The sequence below is a fragment of the Ovis aries genome, chromosome 2 (genome assembly GCF_016772045.2).
Source record: "Ovis aries strain OAR_USU_Benz2616 breed Rambouillet chromosome 2, ARS-UI_Ramb_v3.0, whole genome shotgun sequence".
In the NCBI taxonomy this organism is placed as follows: domain Eukaryota; kingdom Metazoa; phylum Chordata; class Mammalia; order Artiodactyla; family Bovidae; genus Ovis; species Ovis aries.
In genome coordinates this window covers 218,131,987-218,155,682 of record NC_056055.1, presented here as the reverse complement: position 1 = coordinate 218,155,682, position 23,696 = coordinate 218,131,987, and the positions used below count along the sequence as shown (strand labels likewise).

General features: G+C 39.9%; 1 protein-coding gene across 2 annotated transcripts in view; it reads right to left on the bottom strand.

Moving 5' to 3' along the window:
- The window catches only part of XRCC5 (X-ray repair cross complementing 5), an 85,638-nt gene extending 64,104 nt beyond the window's left edge, over positions 1-21,534 (bottom strand). For both annotated transcript variants that reach the window (XM_060410401.1, XM_004004914.5), the window contains exons 1-9: positions 21,364-21,534; positions 17,218-17,331; positions 14,210-14,393; positions 13,193-13,241; positions 12,543-12,665; positions 9,582-9,773; positions 6,375-6,489; positions 5,043-5,181; positions 1,794-1,906 (exon numbers count right to left, since the gene is read on the bottom strand). In XM_060410401.1, the coding sequence (XP_060266384.1) occupies positions 1,794-1,906; positions 5,043-5,181; positions 6,375-6,489; positions 9,582-9,773; positions 12,543-12,665; positions 13,193-13,241; positions 14,210-14,393; positions 17,218-17,331; positions 21,364-21,384 (1,050 nt within the window). In that variant the 5' untranslated portion in view covers positions 21,385-21,534. The remainder of the gene's footprint in view (positions 1-1,793; positions 1,907-5,042; positions 5,182-6,374; positions 6,490-9,581; positions 9,774-12,542; positions 12,666-13,192; positions 13,242-14,209; positions 14,394-17,217; positions 17,332-21,363) is intronic.
- Positions 21,535-23,696: the final 2,162 nt, after the last annotated feature.

Below are 23,696 nucleotides of genomic sequence, written 5' to 3'. Positions count from 1 at the left end.
TTCAGCTCACTCTTTCTTGCTTCATCATTTAATTAAATGGGCCTCCACACCTACTGTGGCACAGATGAAGTTTTTTGAGTCCTGAATTACAGTTGTAGCCGTTTTAGACAGGCAATTCTTTTCTGACTATCTGGAATTAGTTCCCAAGAGGCCAGTTTCTACAAACAGGTCTGAATGGAGGCTCTGTTTCACTTGACTCATAAGCACTGACTTTAATAAACATAAATTTTAAGTTTAACCACACCTCCCAAAGTAAATAATTTTAAAGAAAAGTATGTTGATTGTAATTTGTTGGAGACTCTCAACTTAGAAAAAGTATTTAATCTCAATATTAAAACTGTATTGACTTTAAGTAAATATTCTCAATTTTTGGCTTCAGTTCAGTTCAGTTGCTCAGTCGTGTCTGACTCTTTGCAACCCCATGAATAGCAGCACGCCAGGCCTCCCTGTCCATTAGCAACTCCCGGAATTCACTCAGATTCACGTTCATCGAGTCGGTGATGACATCCAGCCATCTCATCCTCTGTCTTCCCCTTCTCCTCCTGCCCCCAATCCCTCCCAGCATCAGAGTCTTTTCCAATGAGTCAACTCTTTGCATGAGGTGGCCAAAGTACTGGAGTTTCAGCTTTAGCATCTTTCCTTCCAAAGAACACCCAGGGCTGATCTCCTTTAGAATGGACTGGTTAGATCTCCTTGCAGTCCAGGTGACTCTCAAGGGTCTTCTCCAACACCACAGTTCAAAAGCATCAGTTCTTCGGTGCTCAGCTTTCTTCACAGTCCAACTCTCACATCCATACATGACCACAGGAAAAACCACAGCCTTGACTAGACAGACCTTTGTTGGCAAAGTAACGTCTCTGCTTTTCAATATGCTATCTAGGTTGGTCCTAACTTTCCTTCCAAGGAGTAAGCGTCTTTTAATTTCATGGCTACAGTCACCATCTGCAGTGATTTTGGCTTATGAGTCTAAAAATGCACCTAACAGTTTGAGCATATCATGAAACACATTCTCCCCAACTTCACTGAATTATTCTAACACTGACTTACACGAGGACTACATGCTAGAGCAACATGAAAAAGTTCAGATCTGGTACACTGGATTGTATTTTATTTTAATTCTCACTTGAGTTCTTCTAGAGCCAACAAGAATGTCTTCATCCCTGAAAAGCCTGAAAAGATGCACTTTCTACTTATTCAAGTGCATTTCAAGAATATTTCACTTAAGACCTCTGTGCATCTTTAATGACTCTTTCCAGGACTGTATATCGTATCTCACAGTCTTCACTGAGTTACTTCATTTCCCATTGTGTCTGTTTTGCATCTCTGCATTGCAGTCTAAAAAACAGATGACTTATGAACAAGCTTCACATCTTAGATCTCTGTTAGGCACTGAGAAGGGTGACCGGCATAAACCAATGATATTCAAAGAGATCTATGGTCATTCAAAACCCAACTAGACTTTCATTCCTATAAAACATTCCAGTTTACAATTAGAGAGAGGAATACAATAGCAAAGAATTGGCTGCTGTTTCTTTAAGGCTACCATGAGCTACCACTGACACCAAAGCTAAGAAGTGACTTTTCATTGAGTTTGTTCTTCTGATTTATGCTGACTTCTCCACCTCTTGATTTTCAATCTTCAAAAATCAAAGATAGTAGCACCGCAAACTACATTTAGAAAAATTAAAAGTGAAATAAGTATAACTAAAAGGTCCAATCAAAACCACACCATTTCAAATAATGAGAAAAAAGCGCGTCTGTTTTGTTTACAATTAGTAGAATATGTGCTTTACCTGAGAAGATCTACAAAATCCCAAAACAGAGAAGCACTTTCCCTCCGATCTATACTTCATTTGTTCCTCATCCACTTTAGAGAAAGGAATGATATCACTCCCATAGCGGAACCCTGGAGAAGTAGAGAAGGGCATCTGTTAAGCACATGGGGCCTCATTCTCTACAAGCGGAAATTGGCCCCACACATACATTAACAATATATGCACACTCCGGATCAAGCCTCTATATACTGCTCCCTGGAATCAACTTTCTGTCCCTTGTCATCAATGAGGGAAAATAAGCAGCAGATCCACAAACGTATATAACACAGAGATAATTAAAATCTAATTACATTTTTTAAAGTAGCATATTCTGCCATCTAGTTACCTTGATGATTATCCAGCCTAGAAGAAAGAATAGCAGCAAAGACAATGTACTAGTTAACAACCAAATATAAACCATGAATGACTATAAAGTATAATCATGATTTAGAAACATAATAACAAGAACACATTTATTCAGAAACCTGGAGATCTACAGAGGAAAACACCCATTGGAAAATTTCAGAACAAAATGTTCCCAAAAATGGATGCTGGAGATATATAAATGCCTAATGGAAGATGCCAAAATTTTTCTATTCAGAAACATTCAATTGATATGCTGGATATTTTTCTGCATTTAAATTTATTTTATTTCTGGGGTAGGATTGTCTACATATATATTTTTTAATTACTTAGGGTATTCATACACATTCATTAGGCTCTTGGCTCCTTAAAAATACTCCAACCCTGTTTCAGGGTCTTTGCTCTATCCAAGGTTGTGCCCTTTCACTATATAGTATTATATGTTTAAAGATAAAGATATAGTAGTATATGTTTAAAGATGTTGAAAGAGCATCAAAATCCAAGGAGTCTGACCTTGGGCAGATAAAAAGGAGAAGCACATGCGTGCATCTTCATCCGAGAAATAAACGTGTGTGTCTGGGGGCAGATTCTGTGATCCAGTGTTTCTTAGTCCCTCTCACTCTGTTCATGCCATGTATTTGATTAAAAAGAGACATGTTTCTGTATGTCTTAATAAAAGCTAATGATAAAAAAAATTTCCACAAAACATTACGAGGGAAATACATAGCACATAAGAGTGGTACATAATGTTTTTTTCAGACATCTTACTTAAATTGTCTAAGAGTAATTTGAAACTTCTCATTAAAAGTGTCATGTTTTCTGGTTCATCTTTTAAAGGGCAAATCAATTACTGCAACTTTTATATACAGCCAAAAGTAGAGAACAGACTACAAATACGACCACAGTCTTTGCTCGTAAAACTTAATCTCTCTATCTAGAAGGGAGAACTCTACCTATTAGCAGGTAGAGAGTAGAGGACAGGCAAAGGAAGCATGTGGGTAATTGCAAAAAGCTAAGAGAGAAAACCTATACACCTATACTCTGAATTTAAACCATATTTAACTCTTTCCTCTCCACTGCTCTACCAATGAATTTGCTTTTTGCCTAAGACAAACCAGAGTTGCTTTCTTTGCTTGCATCCAAAAGAATTGGCACCCTCATGTCTAGTGCCTTCTCCTTCCAATTCATCCTATACCCAGATGTCCTATTAATCATCTTAAAACACAACTCTGACATTCTGCTCCTCGAAATTATAAACAGCTTCATGCTGCTCTCAAAATTAAGCATCAACTCTTCAGTGTATCATTCAGAGCCCTTCCTAACTCAGAATAATATGGAGAAACACACTCTTGCAGCCCTGGGTTCAAATCTACTAGCTGTTAACTATGTGATACTACGCATGTTAATGAATGTCTTTCAGCCTCAGTTCTCTTATCTGTAAAATGGGAACAAGAGTGCCTACTTCACTGCTTGCTGTGAAGATTAAAAGAGAAAATGCAGGTTGTCTTTTATATACTGCTCTGACCACGAATCTGTATACGCCCAGTACATCTTACCCAACTACTCAGTATCACTGAGAAGGCCCTCTACTTTTCTGGTCTTATGCCCTTAATTATGTTAATCCTCCTACTATGAGACAGTCGTCATACTAGGATTAAATGACTAGCAAGTAGTGGAGCCAAGATTCTAACCAGTCTGACTCCAAAATTTCTGTTCTTAACCACGCTCTACCAATGAGCTGAATTAAAGAATTAGTAGAGATTATGGAATGGTAATTACATTCTAAATATAATCCATGAGAACAAAGAAAGGAGGTATAACCACTACCACTTTTAATCACTCTCCTACCCCCTGAAACCCTGCAAAACATATAAATATACACAAACACTGTGATACAATGCCACACAGATAACAGGAATTTTTTTAAGACTTGCAAATTAAAATTATACTGAGACTATTTACCACATAGTAGTCTGGTGATAAATTTATTATATAAAGACTCTGGCTTCTATCTTAACCATCATTTGGTATCTTATCATTTTAGCTCTTGAACATTCAGCTGGTTTCTAAGCCCTCTGGATAGAGACATGATCTAAATACAGTCTACAGAGCCAATGAATATAAATATATGAAGTACAACTCTGAAGATCCCAATGGATATAAAGCAACATGACAAATCTAAATAATTTTTCTTATCCCCTAAATTACCTTAAGGGAGCTAATTTGGCACATTATGAGACCTGAAATTGGCATTCAGAAAAATGATCACCATGGAAGTCAAAGATTCACACAAAAAAGTTGCTTCACCCATGTTAATATAAGCATTTCCCTAGCTAGTAAGCTTCAGACTTCAAAACAAAGCCAAGTATTAAGTCCTGTCACTTGAGAAGAGGGAGAGGGTGAGATGAATGGAGAGGGTGGCATGGAAGCATACAGACTAACACATGTAAACAGACAGCCAACGGACTTTGCTGTACAACTCAGGGAACTCAGACTGGGGCTCTGTAACAACCTAGAGGGGTGGGAATCGGCGGGAAGTGGGAGAGAGATTCAAGAGGGAGGGGACATAGGTACACCTATGGTTAATTCATGGTGATGTATCATAGAAATCAAACCAGTATTGTAAAGCAATCATCAACAATTAAAACTAAATAAATAAAACCCAGAGAGACCGAATGCACGAGCATACTCCTGTTTCAGAACAGCCCTGCCCAAGCCCCAGGAGATGAGTTACAGAGCCCAGCATCCCATGATTCCCTCACACAGATGTGTCTCTAGACAAATAACAATACAAAACCCAGCCTGCCTCATATCATCTTGCAGAAAATCTTCCAGGAAACAGTGAAACTCTCACTGGCATAATACCTTGAATAGTATCCTCTTTTGAAACTTCAGTTTCATCATCATCATTCAAGCAATAAACTGTTTCTTTTTGTATATCTTCTTTTTTCAGAGTTCTTGCATCCACAACTGTCCAAGACTTTTTAACTTTCTCCTGGGTAATCTGATTTCCGAAAGAAAAATAAAGGGAAAACGAGGAAAGTCAGGATTCAGACTGATGCAAGAGGAAAAACTAATATACTCTCTGCTTTACAGAAAAAAATCCAAAACAATCACTCCAGCTACATTGGTTTGTCGTCTCTGGTTTACTGTGGAAATTTTATTTTATAATCCTTTCTACATTTTATTTTCCCCAAGGGTAATCCATAGATAAATATTAATATTCATAGATACTCAAACACTTTCTGTGCAAAACCCACAGACTGTTTAATAAAAGAAGACCCTACATTTTGTTACCGTATTTTTTCAATAGAGAAGAAAGGGGAAAGCAGTCTATCAGTAGTCAGAAATCAGTAAGAAAATACGAAAAAGAAGCTACCAAAAGAAAAAAAAAAAAAGGAGAGAGACTTATTCTCATTCTCAGGGACACTATTCTAGGCCTTGAAGTACCTCCATAGTGTTCATGCATGTAGTATGCTTTGGAATTAAGTCCTTGAATATTAAAAGAAAAAAAAAAACACTTTATAAAAAAACATGCTTTTGTACATTTTATATATTTAAGTATGTTTATATATTTATTTTGTACATTTAAAGAAAAAAGGCAAGGAGGTTCATGTGGAGGCATGGATCAGAGACTGACATGCAAACTGGTGTGTCATCAAGTCATTGTCAAAAACAACGCATTTCTGAAAGTGTGCTATTATGCACATATGCTACAAAAGGCCATTTCACAGTAATAGGTCAAAATGTGTTCATATTTTTTAGATGCTATTACTACCAGATCATTAATAATTGAATTAGATGTGGCTGAGCTTTAAAAACTCTGAACTTAACTCTGGTGTGCATCTGTATTTCTGCTATAATACTGCAATAATGCAACTTAATGCATTTCATTGTCTTTCTTTTAAGAAAGAAAAGGAGAGGGAAAGACTTGAAACTTGTGATTAACAATAAATTGTCAATGGAGAGAAAGAGAAAGAGGAGGGAACCAACTTCTATTACAGACAATTCTTAAAACTTCCTCTCCTACCATGCTTTTTACAAAAAAGCTAAATAGAGATGAAATAAACAGGGAGAGCAGTTAGAGAAGCAGTAATTATGGTTTTGAATAACCCACACATGAATTGCCAGTTTCTTATATAAGCACATTTGTCTGCCTGGTAACATTTCTTTAAAAAATGTGTACCTACCACTTACCGATTTATAAGCCACAATCTTTATAGACAAATTGGAGCCAATGGTCAGTTGACAGGACCAGGGCATGGAATGCCTCTCCATTTTCTTAAAGACACACAGCTGTCTCAGACTCTCACTTAACAAAGAAAAATGTATTATGAAAGCAGCAATTTTAAAATGTTAACCTTTGCTGGATGTTGCATTTAGTTTTCTAGACTGAGAAGTGAGATGCTGTTGATCATAAAGAGAGGAACAGCAGGTGATGACAAGCAAAACTTGTGGCAACTCTCAGTTGGGAGAGAGCCAGAGGACAAGCGAGTTGGCTGAGGAAGGAGCTGAATTCCAGCTCGACTTCACTAATAGGTGAAAAGGAACATCTCTATCTTCCCTCATTCAATCTTTTCTTTCAACTCAGCCAGTTGTTTATAACATTTCTTTTTTCAGGATCAAGGACACTGTGAGGATATGATACAAGCACATTCATAAATGCATTTGCATAGCTCCCTTAAAATCACAGACCTCAGGATAAAAATCCCTACTCTAGGATATCAAAGGGTGGGCTCCATCCTATAATGTCACTGTTCAATGTCACTGAACTCTCCAATTCTTTAGTTCATTTCCATTCTCTTAAATAAAAGACATGATGAGTATATGCACATTGTGGAGACAGTTAGAAAATGATCTTTCAGGAGATAAAGGAACTTAGCAGTCCATACTTTTAAGTCCATACTTAAAGCAGATACAATAACCCTAGGTTTCTCAGTCGGCAGGGAAGGGGAACTGGGAAGTAGCAAACACAATGTACAGAGCTAGTTCCTTTGAACATTAGTGAAGATCAATTCTACTTTCATCTGGTTCCTAATCAAATATAACGAAGAAAAATACAGGCGAGAGGTGGAACTTATAGAATTCACTAAGGATTATCTGGCATTATCCAGAGTTATGGACAAACAGGCCTCAAGAGACTCCAATTTTCAGGAACAATTTACAATGAATAGTAGATATTCTACCTGATACTCTGCTTCAAAGCTTATGGTACACCTTGGCTTTGTATTCGCTGAAGAATGAGTGGGTCTGAAATCAGGTTTCACCTGTCTCACAGGACACTGCTAGTTGTACTATGAGTCATGTCTAAAATAATCAAGAGGTTTGGATTCTGTTCCAGGGGAAGTTCTAAAGACCAGCATCTTATAGGTAACATCTGAGAACAACTGGATAAGTTCTGCAGTAGATATGAACCTCCTCAAATCAGAAGTCACGTTATCTCCCACTAACATCTTCTAGGTGAGAATAAGCCTAGCCCAGGGCTGTCCTGGAGAACTTTGTGCAATGAGGGGAGTGTTGTATTTCCAACTGTGTCTGTACAATAGGCTACTGAGCACTTGAACTGTGGAGAGTATGACTGAGGGACTAGAGTTTTAATTTTATGTAATTTTACTGAATTTAAATTTAAGTAGCCACCTGCGGATAATGTCTACTATATCAGATGGCCAAGTTCTGATCCATACCTTCATGGCAGACCTGAAATCAACATAGCTTCAAAAATGGGGAGACAGACTTGCTTGGTAGTCCAGTGGTTCAGACTGCACTCCCAGTGCAGAGACCCTGGGTTCCAACCCTGGAAACTAGATCTCAGGTGTCACAACTAAAGACCCTGGATGCAGCAATTAAGACCCAGTGCAGCCAAATAAATAAATAAACATCTTAAAAAACGTGAGGACAACACATAGTAATTTCCCTCCTTGCTGTAAGAAACTTTTTTAACAATAATTTTATTGGCCGATAATTCTTTCAATATCATGGTGAATGTGTTCACTTTAGGCATGTATTCCCATATTAAAGCAAGCTATGTTCAAATTTGAGAGATTAATAATTTAGAAAAACACATTCGAATGTATTACAATTAGAACATATACTAAGACAAAGAAACATCTCTTTATAGGATTCCTCTTTGATTCTTTCACCAACCCCTTGGGAAATTACAGTTTAATTTCCAAAATCCCCATTTACCTGCAGTTTTCCAAGAGTATCTATACTTAAAAAAGCAGGTTGATCACTTATCAACTATAGCTCATTAGAAATATGTAAAAATTGTGATTGAGAAGAAAAATTAGAGCAGATATACACTACCGCTACTCAAAAAAATCTTAATTATTGATCTACTTCAACAATTAAGAATTTTATTTAAAATGTTCATGCTTTGTGTATTTATTGATAAACTAGAACGAATTCTTTAAGTAGTATTATTCCTGAAAATCTGCAACTTTAAAAAAGCCATACTGTGTGGTAGAGTATGCTGCCACCACTTTTACCAAATCAAGCCCCTCAAATATACACCATTCCAGATGCCATGGACCCCTCTCAGGTTCTTTGCTCAAACTAAGTGTATACCCAATTCCAACCAAGAATAACACAAAGAAGATTGTCTCTCCCACTATCTCTGGATGGCTGAAAAAAGCAGCTTGCTTTATTGTTATACTGTATTTCAGAGATTTCACATTTCTTGCCTTTACAAAGCCCATATGGAATAAGTAAGTTATAAATTTGGGGGTTTTGTTTTGTTTTTGCCTGACCAAACTATTTTGTGACAAAAGCTTTAAAAAAAAAATCACTCTATGATAATATAGGGACTTCTCTGGCAGTCTAGTGCTTAAGACACTGCACTTCCACGGCGGGGGGCATGGGTTTGAACCCTGGTCGGTTTGAACACTGCACAGCACAGTCAAAAAGCTAAAAATAAATGAATAAATGGCAAAAAAATTACTATATTATAGTATACTGCCTCCAAAACCTAAATCAGAGGACAAGAGGATACTGATTATTATCTCAGATCTGATACCACTTTTATAATTAAGAATATTTTTTAGGTGTATGACAAGGAAGGGCCTGAGAAATGTACCCCAAGCTTGGCATAAAGAAGAAATCTACCACCTCATCTTTTATCATTTGACTTGTTAAATCTTTCATTATATCTATGTATTTCCAACCTCTCCTGACAGTCCTGGAAATAAAGGAGAAACCTTGTGCCAACCATGCAAACTTCAAAGAAAGGGATTAGAGGCTGGTATACCATTTCTTTAATAAAAACCAGAGTATTTATTAAAGTGTTAGTATAACTGCTAATTCAAGAATGGCTCAGAAAAGGAAAAGCATTAGAGAGCTCTCTGATCAAAAGAGAAATGAATATGCTTATAACTGAAATTTGTAGACAACGTTTTCACTTCTTACCTAAAGGAATAAATTTCCTCCAGCCCATCTTCACCTTCTAAAGACATCATCACCTTTTTCACCATCTGAATACCTTCTTTTTGCTGCTCGGTGATTCCTTTTGGAGGAAAGGAAGGCCCGTGGTCGTCTAAGAGCAAGCTGCCATCTCCTCTGTCCCCAGTTCCACCTTTCTTGACAATTGGGAAAGGCAAACTATCAAGAAAAGATCAGCAGTAGTTAAGAAGACAAGTTCTGAAGCCAAATAATAAACTGGGTTCCAATTCTGTGACCGTCACTCACTGGCTATGAGAAAATGGGCATGTCAGTCAACTTCTCTGAGCTTTACATTTCTCAGCTGTCAAATAGTACTCAGCTACCTTAGCCAGTACTCTTACCAGTTTTACGTAACTGAAACCTCTTTGGTTTGGATTTTATGGGGGAAATTTATTGGCTTACATAACAAAATAATTGAAAGGGCAAGGTTGCACATGGCCTTAGGATGACTAGATCCAAAGTCTCAAACACCACAAGGATTCTGTGAGCCTTTCACTCTATCTCTGTATTTCATCTTCATTTGCCTTTATGCTGGCCCTGCTCTCTCCTCCACATTGCTTCTGAACTCTCAAGCTCATAAAGCCCAATTCCACTACCAAAGAGGGATTGAGGGTTTAACCCTCTACTCTCCAATTCAAAAAAACACACAATCAAAAGCAGGAATCAGTGGTAACCTGGGGGCCAGATCTAGAAGAGGTCAGCTTTCAGTCAAGCCATAAGGTTAAAGAGGAGGAAGAAATGCTTCCTAGAAAAAAGCTGGATGACATTCTAGGCAGACAAGAATAACAAACAAATGCCCATTAATGATTTCTCAAGGTTATTATAAAGATCAGTAAGATAAAGTGTTAAAATACTTACAACACAAACATTATCATCATTATTTTAGATATAAAATTATTATACAGAAATCAGTTAATTGCTAGAAATAAGTAAAACCAATTTTGTTCTTGCTTTACCCCAGTTGTTTGAAATGAGAATAAAACTAGATTGGGATCTACAGTCATGGGAATAGTCAATAAACAATATACAAATTGAAAAGTAAACCAACGAAACACATTTTATGATAATAATCTATATGACACTTTATAAATACTTTCATATAAACAATCTCATTTCATCCTTATATTACAGGTAGACAGAGATTTCTATCTTCATCTTCTGAAAAGAAATGGAACATACAGAGATAAAATAATTTAGCCAAAGCCGCATAGCTAAAGATGAGCAAAGACCTGATCATCTGACTGAAAGAGCAAGGTTCTTTCCACTGTAGCATGTCACCCTACTTTGTCCCTGGAAACCCAAACGGCTTCTTCAGTTTACTCAACATTATCTGTTAGTCACCCCATGTGGATTTTTAGGGTGATTCCTTTATCATTTTATTTGCCATTATTAAAACAGAGCTTCCTGTTTACATTTTTTTCTACATACTGTTTGCATGACAGATGTGTATATCCTGCATTACATGAAAAAAGAGCTTCCAAGGAACAGGATACGGCATATCGTGTTTGCATGAGACTACTGCCGCTTCCAGAGCATCAACCAGGAAGAAGGGATGATGAAAATAAAGGATCAGGAAGGTCTGGTCCAACTAGAAGAATCAATCATACATGGGAGACACCAAACAAGAAAAGCCAAAACTCTACTTTGGATGCTACAGGTCTCAGCAAAGGAAGAGAGAGTTAAACAATCCAATCAGCATTTTATAAACAACCAGTCAAATACCAAGCCAGGGGAAGAAAAGGCTCTGTTCTGTCTCGGCTTGCTTTACAGTATTGCTCACACAAAAGGAAAAGTAGCCCTTTCCAGTGAAACTGACAGAAGTACAGGATGTGTGAAGGATGTAAAGACATCTGAGATTATGAGCGGGGAATGGGAACCACGCTGGGCTTTCGAAGTGCTGAGAAAACCTCGACTCAGCAAGAAGAATCACTTAAAAAGCACTTAATTTCTCTGAAGTACCATCTTAACAAGTATCAGCTTGATGGCTTATTCTGAACTATTTTTCTACAGTTCTACAGAAAGGAGATGCCCCTCAGCAGTCTTAAGAAGTACGTACATGCAACAGAGGTTCTTAATTCCCCATTGGCAGACAATTTTAAAGAAGCCATGGGCTTACCACTCGGAGCTGGAGGCTTCTTGGTAGAGCTCTCAATCTGAAAAATGAGTGTCCTCAGAAGACTAATAATTCAACATTCTATACTATCACTCTGGTTTTACCAAAAAATAGGACAAGGAAAAACAGGTTTTAGATGGAGCAAGAAGGACTAATGTAGTGAAAAGAACTTTCTGTAAGGGATATAAAAGAAAGTACCTGGAGGGGAAATTCAAGTTAGTGAGAGGAGGGACTCTCTCCCTAGCCCATTGTGAAATACATTTTCGCCCTAAGTTTGTTACCTCATCTGTAAATACACACAGCAAATTACATTTTACAAATGTGTGCGTATCCTTTAGATCTGAAAGAGTTAAAAACAAGCATATGTGTTTAAAATGGTTCCCAAGGTGACATTCCTCTCTATCCTAAAAACGTCTTCTGTCTTTAAGACACAGTTCTCTGGGACATTTAAGAGAAGACACTACCAATCTGTGTAACTGTTGGGTAAAGTCTTCTATGCAGGCAGGGGATGAACTGAATGATCTTAATAGATTTCTCTAATTCCTCAGTTCTTTGAGTCTAAGAACAGCACCAACATCTGCTACAGAGCTAAATTCCCACGTTTCACTGTGACTTTCATCCCTTATCATCAAAACTCAGAAGAGTTACCCGAACACAAAGAGTCATCAGTGAGTGCTGGCTGAAGTTATTGATGTGGCAGCTTCTGACTCAAGAGCAGAGACGACTCCTACAAACCAAGCACTCTATGAAGGGGTCCTATCACTGCATCATGAGAGCACAAAAGCTGTCCACAATTACTATTCGTATGGTCTTACAAGAACTGCAGGGAGATGCCAGATTTCTTCAGGTTATGAATTATAATATCCAGCTGATCTCTGCTGAATGGGCTGCTGAGGTCAGTGAACACTTCAATATGCTTCTTCTCAAACTTCTTTCCTCTAGAAGACAGAGTCAGCACATTAATAAATCATTCTTCTGAATCATTTCCTACAAATTCAAATGTACTTGGTTACTGAGCAGAAAAAGGGTAAGGAATCAATTAGCTCCAGTTAACAATGTGATTACACTCTAGAAGTCCACGTGCTGTTGATGCTAAGTTCTTACTAAACACATAATCAACCCAGTTGTGACTCACACTTTAAACATCTTAGGCAAAATTTTTGAGCATTATGGAAATATTAGGTCTCTGATTTCTGAACTTTAACCACCTCAGTTAAAAGTATGGTCACTATGATAAAAAAAGGATCCCTTTCCACCCTTCAGAAGGTAGAATATAAACAAGGAACTCTCCCGGCTTCCCTGGTGGCTCAGACAGTAAGGAATCCACCTGCAGTGCGGGAGACCTGGGTTCAATCCCTGGGTTTACAAGGTACTACAACTATAACCATGCAAGGGTTCTTTTTCCAAACAGTCTGATTCCACACTGAGAGGTTCATTTCCAACTCTCTTCAGCTGAGATACTTACAAAGTTTCTTTCTGAATCAAATCCATGCAGACGATGAGGGCATCCAGGACTCAGCTGGTTAAGGGCAGAAGATAACACCAAACAGTCCCTTTATCCCCCCAAAATCCAACTTTCCCCCAGTGAGACCCAGCTGGAACCTGTGGACACTGGGCTGACTGTGTGATGATTTAAAAGCACCTGCCCAAGTGCCCTTCTTCCAAGTTTATTTCACTAACATATATCCATATATATATTAACAATTAAAGTAGACTCCCTAAAACATACAACCAGGAGAAATGAAGTAAGCCGAAAGGTAATCTCACATATTCCACTCATTTAATGAAAAACTATGATGCCGTTTTACTGTATCTAGAACACATCTTCTGTGATTACAGTCCATTCTTACACATGAAGTGAGCCATAATGTTGCATCTGTAAGTCACTCCCAGCACAGCAGCACCTCCCAGTGACCAGAGACGGCATCACTGTTTAAAAAAATACAAGGAACAGGACACCTTAAAATCAGGACACCTGTGGAAGAAACTGTTAAGTCTCACAGTTGGGGCATCAGTCTGATTCTTGGCATACAAATATCCTCTATGCAGGAAGGCTAGGAGAACGCTAATGGTGTACTCTTTGTACAGCATTACGTCCAAACATAGATAACCATTGCCACCACCATGCCTTCTGCACACAGTCAACACACACAGACCCTTCTGATACTTCCCATCCTCTCAATGTCACTAGGGCAGAGACTGGAGGGCTTGGAGTCCAGGCACCCAACTCAACCTTTTAATGTGTAAATAAAAGTCCACTCACCCAACCAATTAATGGGCTTGGAGTCCACCCACCCAACCAATTAATGTGTAACTAATTTCACATTAAGTCCTAATGTGCATCACATCCATGATGTCCTCAGGGCCAAAAATGTGCACATACTCAGAGCAAGGACTCTTAAAGAACCTCACTGAACTAGATGACAATTCCCCAGGTTAAAGGAAATTTCTTCAGAGTCTTCTCTGGCTGAAAAAAGGATACAGTCAGCTTGCTGAGAACCTGGCTGGATTTTGCTTTCAATGTCCTCCAGCAGGTCAAAATCCGGGCGCATCAGATGTCTGTGCACTGTGATGTTCTGATACTGATCCTCACCAGCAAGGGCGTTCTCAGTGCCATCGGTACCAAAAAGGACCAACGCAACTTCGTCTTTGTTCTCAGCAAACACCTAGAGAAGTAGGTGAGAAGGCTGCAAATCATACAGTACCACCCGGAAGCCATTAGATCGTTAACCCTCTGGGAGCAAGACAAGCTTATTTCCCCTTGGGAGGCCCCTGGCAACAACAGGACACTGGGCTAACTGGCCCCTGGGACTGATGGGCAGTCACAGTTCCTAGGTTCTAAGTGGACTTCCTCATTGACTAAAGGTCCCGTCCTTTCAACACCCTTTGTGGTGGAGGAATGGGTGGGCACTAACTGCTTTTGATGAGTTTCTTTGATGTGCTTCCACCTAAATCAGACTCTTATTCTCAGTGAAAACTAATAACAGATTATTTGAAAATATTTTAGTCTGTCTTTCTGCGATGACTATCCCTGGTTGAAATTTTCCAGAGATTAGAAGAAAATTACCGGTTCATATTCTATATCCCAGCAATTTCACCTGTAGGTATATATACTCTCCAGAGGCCCTTACACATGTACACAAGAAGATAAGGGACAAGAAAGTTCAAGTTCACTTCAGCACTGTTCGTAACAAGGCAAAACTGAAAACAATCAACTGAAGAACGCAAAAACACACTGCAAAATATTTATACAATGGAATATTATACCCTAGTTACAAAAAAATGAATGAATTTATTCAGTATTTACCAACATGGATAAATCTCAAAAACATAAGGTTGAAAAAAAGTGACTTGTGGAATTTTATGTACTGCATAATACTATTACATATACTTTTGAGAGATTCATACAATGCTAAATATTATTTATAAATACACTTCAATCCAAAGTATAAAACATGCACAGTAATAACTGAAAATTCTGAGGAATGGAGGGGAGGAAGAGGAAAGAAAAGTGTTAGGAGGAGACACACAGGAGGCCTTAATTTAAGATTCTTTAAGAAAGAAAAGAAAAAGAAATCAAACAAATAGTGTCAAACTTTAGGGCTATATAGCTCTAGACAATGGGAAAACAGCTTTCCATTATATTATTCTCTGTGCTTGCTTCTTTTACGAAGCATTTCATAATGAAATTAAAAAAACAAGAAATCGTATGATACAAAAGGCAGTCCTGTTCCCCGTTCCTACTCATTAACACAAGCCATTAGTAAGAAGAACGCTGCATGGGCAAAGGATGGAACTCTGTCCTTCATCTCTCTCTGCTCTGTTAACAATTCCAGCTACAACCGCTGGTTGTACATGGAGGGAAGGTCCCGGTTGCTGGGATTCAAATATTTCCAGCACACACGTGGGGCGGGCCAGCGAGAGTTCTAGCTGTATCCCACACAAGTATTCATCTTGCGGCAAGGTATTCTTGCTTGACGACAGACTCTCAGTCAGGAGAGGGGAGGAAAATTGTATGCAGCATGGGAGTGGCACCAGGTTTTGTCTCCTGGCCTTCCAGGTTCACTCCGACTCCCATGCAAGGGGCAGAGCCAAAAATAACGACCGAAAGCACTGCTACTCTTTAAAAACTATACACACACTACACGGGGGCACAACAGCACTACTTACATATCACCAACACAGGTTACTTACTATAACCAAGAATGCGGTTAAGGGCATCCCGTCTTCTTTCAGACATTAGATTAGGGCTTCAGGTTATCAGAATTTGTAAACAAAACAAAACAAAAAAAAACTCTAGGATGACAGGTGGTAGGTACTAGTTCCAAGTGGAAAAGGTAACACCCAGAAGAAGCACAGAGGTGTCCAGGGAAGCAGTCGATGAAGCAGAGCTTCATGGACTTAGCAAAAGCAGCAGTCAAACCAGGTAGAAAGGGCAGAAATGAATAACTGAAGTAATAATGATAATAAAAAACATATACAGTGTTTATAATATGACAGGTACTGTTCTAAGCACTTTATTCTTAGAGGTACTATTATTTTCCCCTATTTGACACACAGGACACTGAGGCATCATGTCTTCAAAGTGGCCTCCATCCATTCCTGCTCTCTCTGTATTTAGAGGCTACTCTTGAAAACAGCAGGGGAGTCTAATTCCCACCCCCTTCTCCCCCACGGAACATGAGCTAGCTAAGTGACCCAACTAACAGAAGGCAGTGGAAATGACTTTCTGGGACTTACAGAGCTAGGTCATAAAAGTCACATAAGCAGGTCTCCTAGAATATCCAGTCTTGGATATTTAGAACCAACTGCTATACTGAGCATCCCAAGCTACACGGAGAGGCCACATGTAAGGGTTCTGGGAGACAGTCGCAACTGAGCACACAGCCACCAGAAGGCAACACTATCAGCCACGGGAGTGAGCCATCTTGGATGTATATGTAGGGCCCCAATGAACCTTGAGATGACTCAGCTCCAGCCACCACGGAGTGCACCCGTACGAGAGGCCTCAGAGAGAACCACCCGTCTCAGACACCCAGGTATCTCACAAAACCACAAGGGATGACTTTTTAAACTGTCATTTATGACATTAAGTTTTGGGAGGGTAGTTTATAACCAGTAAAAGGTAAATGGAATAGGCACAAGATAGTTGAAAGACTTATTCAAGATAGCAAGGTTAGTAAGTGACATGGCAAAGCAAGGATTCAAACCCAGGTCACCTGGCTATAGCGGTTACACATTTAAACATTACATTGCCTCTTGTTTCGGAAAAGCTGCAATATCCAGTGAAGGAGCCAAAACGAGATAAGAAAAAGCATCAGGCTCTAATGGCAGCTGGACTTGCACGTGAGTGTGTATAAGAATAACTCCTCAGATTACCCCAAATACCGAGGGTGGACAACATAAAGCAGCGGGCATCTTGCATTACAGAGTTGAAGCCATAGACAGTTAAACCACGAGTTACAAGCTCAAGACCATTCTGAATCTTACCTGTCGCTGCACAAACATGGTTATCACCTTCTTTGCTAGTTCAAATGGGGATTCTTCACCAGGAAAGGAGTTACTCATGGCCAAGCCCACATCCATACACAGCACCACTGCTGCCTAGAAACGAAGTCCCAGAGAGTGCGTGAGACAATATTAATGGTCATTAAGAAAAGAAAGCAAAGGCCATGTCCTTTGCTTATTTCTCTCAGATACTCAGGGGATGCATGATAAAGGGAGGGGAGTTGTTCAACATAGAGAATGGATGTAAGACATAAATTTTTGCTGTGGAGAAACTTTAAACAGTCCTGCTATTTCAGAAAGCTACAAAGCATTTTACCTGCCAGGACAGGAGCATGTTCCAAGTAGCTGCTGCTCCTTTGGCCTGAGCCTGAGCATAAACCCGTGGGGAGCGGATCCGAAAACAACCTGCAGGCAAGAGCTAAGTCCAGCCCAGCTCAGCCCCGAATCCATCAAACCCAAAATTCAACTGACCTGCAGCCCCATGGCATGAGGACAGACGCTTTTGTTGCAAGCCACTGATTTGGAGTATAGTTTGTCATAAAGCATTTTTGTGGCAATAGGTGACTGTCACAATCTATATATGCTAAAATGATATACTGCGATAATTCAAATCAGTTTGTACACTGAGGATCTAAAATGAAGACTAAGACACCAAATCTATTCTTGGAGGGGACACAGACACATAAATGATACCAGCGCAATATTCCATGACCGAGGTATGCAGCAGGCACTAAGAGAGCACATAGGAAGGGGCATCTACCCAAGACTGGTGATAGAGGACAGGTAAGGAAGTGGAAAGACTTTCTGGACATGATCCTTAGGTGAACTAAAGGATGAGTAGGAGTAAGTCCTGTGAACAAGGGGAATCTTAGGGAGAGGAAACCAAATAAAGACTCTAGTCACTGGCTAGTAATCATGCATCTTGGGGACTAAGGAAACAGGGCAAACATAAACTGAAAGTAAAATGGATACATGTAAAGTCCTACATTTGGCATCCAAAATTTAACTGAATTGGGCTGGAGGAGACCTAAACCAACAGCAGCTCACAATTTCAGGTGGATTGTAAAATGTCACCAGCATGGCATGGCTACAGAAGTAGATTCCCCATGCTTACCATATTCCACCCTCTAAAATAGTTTTGGTCCTAAATGGTATGGTAAAAAATATTTTCAATGTTGTAGTAAATTCATGGAAGGAAAAGACAGGTTTAATGGTTTAAAAAAAAAAAAAGACTAGATTAGCAATCTGGAGACCTGGAGTCACTCCCATCTTTTTTTTACCAAATAGCTACATTCTCAGGCATGTCACTTAACTTCACTGCTAATCCGTGGAGGCAGGAAGCAGTTGTTGGATTAAGTGGACTAAATGAGATCTAAAGTCTTTTCCAGAGTTAACATTCTCTGACATTGACTGACAGTCTCACCTATGCTTTGTACTGACTGGACCACATCTGACAAACTGAGCAGTTCTGATCATCACATCTTATAAGACTAATTACAAATGAATATGAAATAAGCATGTTAGAGAAGGATCTGGAGCATATGTGATGAGAGGAACAGGTAAAAAAAACTGGCTATTTGAACCAGACAAGAAGATTTAGAGGAACCTGACTGTTATCCTCATATAGTTGACAGATGTGTTACAAAAAAACAGCTCTGCAAGAGATAATAGGATTAACATATGGAAATTACATGGAAATTGATTTGACTCCATTATGACCAACCTAGACAGCATATTAAAAAGCAGAAACATTATTTGCCACCAAAGGTCTGTCTTGTCAAAGCTATGGTTTTTCTAGGAGTCATGTATGGATGTGAGAGTTGGACTGTAAAGAAAACTGAGCGCTGAAGAATTGGTGCTTTTGAACTGTGGTGTTGAAGAAAACTCTTGAGAGTCCCTTGGATAGCAAGGAGATCCAACCAGTCCATCCTAAAGGAAATCAGTCCTGAATATTCATTGGAAGGACTGATGCTGAAGCTCCAATACTTTGGCCACCTGATGCAAAGAACTGACTCATTGGAAAAGACCCTGATGCTGGGAAAGATTGAAGGCGGGAGGAGAAGGGGACGACAGAGGATGACATGGTTGGATGGCATCACCAACTCAATGGACATGAGTTTGAGTAAGCTCCAGGAGTTGGTGATGGACAGGGAGACCTGGTGTGCTGCAGTCCATGGGGTCACAAAAAGTCGGACATGAATGAGCGACTGAACTAAACTGAAGGGAGGAAAAAATGGTACCTAGAAGTAATCAATGAACTTGTTTTCTGAAACGATTATCTCCTGACCCTAGAATTCTTTGAAAAACCTGGATGAGCTCCTATCAGGGACATTACAGATGATATCTAATTTGGTTACCTCTCAGGCAAGGCAAAACTATGGAAAGGAAAGACCATTTAAGTTTTCCCCTAATTTACAAAAAATTAAACACAATGCACTAATATTAAGAGAGCTCCAGGTTATAAATAGCGTGTTTGGAGAAATTCCTTTGAGAGCAACAAAATTTACATCCCATAGTTTCAGTGCTCTGAGCCTAAGAATCTTTTAAAAAGTAAGAGAGTCCCCAAATATGCTGCTGCACTTACTTAATATATAAATAAGTTCATAAAGCTACTTAAAAAAAAGAAAACTCTAAAAAAAGAGGACTAAGGGTCCTTTGCCAGGAATCAGCTATCCAAAAAATGTCAACAAAGGGTTTCACAGTATGGAACTTCTTATGTGAAAGCAGAGAATGGTCTATGTAGTATCTCAAGTTCTTTTCTGACAGCAGGAAGAAAACCAGGAAAAAGAAACTGAGCGGTATAGTGACCACCACCCCCACCCCCCCATTTAAACACTGAAGCAACAAGGGAATTACAATTTTGCTGTTAAGTCCACCTGCCGTAAACATCTGCTTTATTAGAGCTGAAAGTTTTCAGCAGCTGAAGGGAACAAAGGAGGTACGTGGCATAGGTTTATAACCATTTTAATCAGTATTTCCCTATGGGGGGGTGAGGGCACTAGGGACCTCCTGCTCCAACTCCTATCTTATCTGTATACCAGCTGCCTAATAAAGGGCCTAGTTCTTGAGATTACGGATGGATGAACGAATGAACAACTCCTCCGAACACACCTACCTCTAGTGATCCCTCAGGGACAAGTACCACTTTCTGCCTATACTGAAAACACTATTTAAAAAATTCATCACCATGCGTTATTAACCTGGGTCACTGAGAATCATCGATTCATAGCAAGAGAAACATTCTCCAGAGCTCTGAGAGCAGAAAGCTTGTGTTCAAATTCAGATTCTACTGCTTATGGACTGGGTGACCTTGGGGCTAATCACTTTCTATAAGCTTTGCTTTTCTCAACTGTAATGGAGAAAAAACGTTTCAACTTCTGGGCTTGTTGTGAAGATTAAGTAAGACAGGAATAAAACCTTTAGATCAGTGCTTCATCAGAGTAAGTTTTCAATAAATGCAAAATATTTGATATTTGATTACTATAGAGGTAACAATAGAACGGGGCTTCCCAGGTGGCTCAGTGACCTCTGGGTTGGTTAGATCCTCTGGAGAAGCAAATGGCAACTGACTCCAGCATTCTTGCCTGGGAAATCCCAGGGACAGAGGAGCCTGGTGGGCTACAGTCCATGGGGTTGCAAAAGAGCCAGACGCGGCTTAGCGACTAAACAACAATAAGGATGTTCTACATTTCAAATCATTTCACTTGCAATCCCTCTCTGATGTTTTACGAGTCTGTGGGATTGGTGCTTACCATAACTAACGTCCATCCTCACAGATTTTTACAAACCAGATTCAGAAGTAACGGAGGAGTTGGAGGCAGGCTGGAGATGGAGAGGTACCGGGCGGAGGTCAGAGTGGGATGGGGACAGAAGAGGACCGGTGGCGATACAGTGAGCACGGAAGGACTGAGGAGGCGGCGGGGGTGGGGGAGTGGGCGAGGCTTAAATTCCCTTTTTTTCAGACTCCAAATGCCCAGTTTTTCTCACAGCGCATCGCTAGATCGGCCCACCACCAGGTACTCCCCTCCTCACTCCATGGCACCGCCATGATCCCATGATTCCTGCTTCTGAACCACCTTTTCCGGACCCCAGGCAGAGACGTAGGCCCACGCGTACTGGTCTTTCTACCTTATTCCAGGACCGCGCCATGCTGCTGCCCCACAAGCCCCTCGGCCGCCTCTTCCGAGCGGGAACCTGCAGCGCCGAAACTCAGTCCCGCCGGATTCGGAGCTGGAGTGGCTGGATTGTTGCAGGAAAAGCGGCTTCCCGCGGCGCCTGAAGGGGGCGGGGAAATTGTGCGTCGACACTCTGAGCATGCGCGGATTCACCGTTTGTTCCCTGGTTAAGAAACCGTGGACTGAGGAGCGTGGTAGGTTATACAGTCCATGCGGTCGCAGAGAGTCGGACACGACTGAGCGACTTCACTTTCACTTTAAGGAACTTAAGGAAATCAGTCGTGAATATTCATTGGAAAGACTTATGTTGAAGCTGAAACTCCAATACTTTGGCCACCTAATGCGAAGAGCTGACTCATTTGAAAAGACCCTGATGCTGGGAAAGATTGAGGAAAAGGGGACGACAGAGGAGGAGATGATTGGATGGCATCACCGACTCAATGGACATGAGTTTGAGTAAGCTCCAGGAATTGGTGATAGACAGCAAGGCCTGGTGTGCTCCAGTCCATGGGATTGCAAAGAGTTGGACACGACTGAGCGACTGAACTGAAGGGACTTTGTGGTCTTCGAACTTCCCAAATTTCTAGAATTAAGTAAATAGGAATCTCTTCTCCGAAAGAGTCACTCTCCTTTTCTCACATTGAGAATAACACAGTGTTTTATGTCAGAGATCTGGAGTTAGATCTACTTGTATATGAGCATGAATCCAGAAAGTCAGTTGACTTCACTAAAATTCTGTTTCTTCTTATAAGAAGGATAAGGAAAGACAGGAGATGTGATGACCTTAGAACCAGTTCCTGAAGGAAAAGTAGTTTTGCAGGGAATCAAAAGTGGAAACAGCATTTTTTCTTGAAGAGGAGGTGGGATGTATATAGGCCTGGAGGCATGAACAGCATCTGCTAAAGATCTGCCAATACTTCAGAGTATCCCTGAGCTTCACAGGTGGTGCTAGTGGTAGAGAACCTGTCTGCCAGTGCAGGAGATATAAGACTGGCAGATTCAATCCCTGAGTGGAGAAGATCTCCTGGAGGAGGGCACTGCAACCCACTTCAGTATTCTTGCTTGGAGAATCCCATGGACAGAGGAGCCTGAAGGGCTTACCCCATATAGTCACAAAAACTAGACAGGACTGAAGTGGCTTAGCACATACCTAGTTTGGAAAGGGGGAAGTGAGGTTTAATTCAAGAAGAAGAATCTAGGGAGATGTTCTAGAAGTGGCAGCTGTCAATTACAGTGCCTGACACCCCCTTTCACCCCCTTTCAAAGGAAGCTGTCCAGCCTGCAGCCCCTTTGAGGGAGGCAGGCCCAAGTTGAAACTTACACAGGAAAGGCTGTTTTCTGTACCAAATGATCTACAAGCTGATGGCTGATTGGACAAAGGATCTAGCAACTTGCAAGCATCTGCCAACCTAGAACATTAAGTCTAATCATCTTGAAAAGCAGATACGAAGCTGGAAAGATGTGGGGAGGCCATGATGAGGGAGGGATCTTGAGGGAACCCAAATTACAAACAGACTGAAGCCAGAAGAGTCAGATACTTTCAGACTAGGCTTTTAGAGTCCGGGAAGTTCACCTAGATGTTGATTCAAGGAGTTCTTTCAAGGCTGAAATAGTATTCTTAAACTATTTTTTCTATGACAGTTAATTACTGGTGACTCACCATGGTAAAGGAGATCTCTATGCTTTATGTCCATGATTTTATCTTGTGTGTAGCCTCTATTTCCTTCTTTTTTCTCATTAGTATTAGAGAGATATGGACCAGTCATATCCATCAAGCTCCACCCAAATTGGAAATTATGAGCAAATAAGTCAATTGATTATTTTAATCCAGTTAAGTTTTACCTGTTACACAAGAAATAACTGAAACAATAGGAATATTTTAAACTCTTGCTGTAGTGTAAATTAAGCATTCCTTTGGAGTAGTTAACAAAGGCAAGTAAAAAATTTTAATTTGAAATTACAATTTAAGTTGCTAAAATGTATGATATTGTTCTGATATTGCTCTGATGAACTACATAAGTGATGAATTTATGAACATTATACAAAATTAAAATGTGCAGGTTTTGTGTTCTGACAGAGGTGTAACGATGTTTGTATGGGCAATTGGAAAAATTAGTTTAAAATCTTAACAAAGTACAGATATGAAATAAGATTATATCCCAGAAAGATGTGAGCAGTGATGTACATTGTTGATGTGATTTTATAGTACATTATGAGAAACGCTGGACTAGAAGAAACACAAGCTGGAATCAAGATTGCCAGGAGAAATATCAATAACCTCAGATA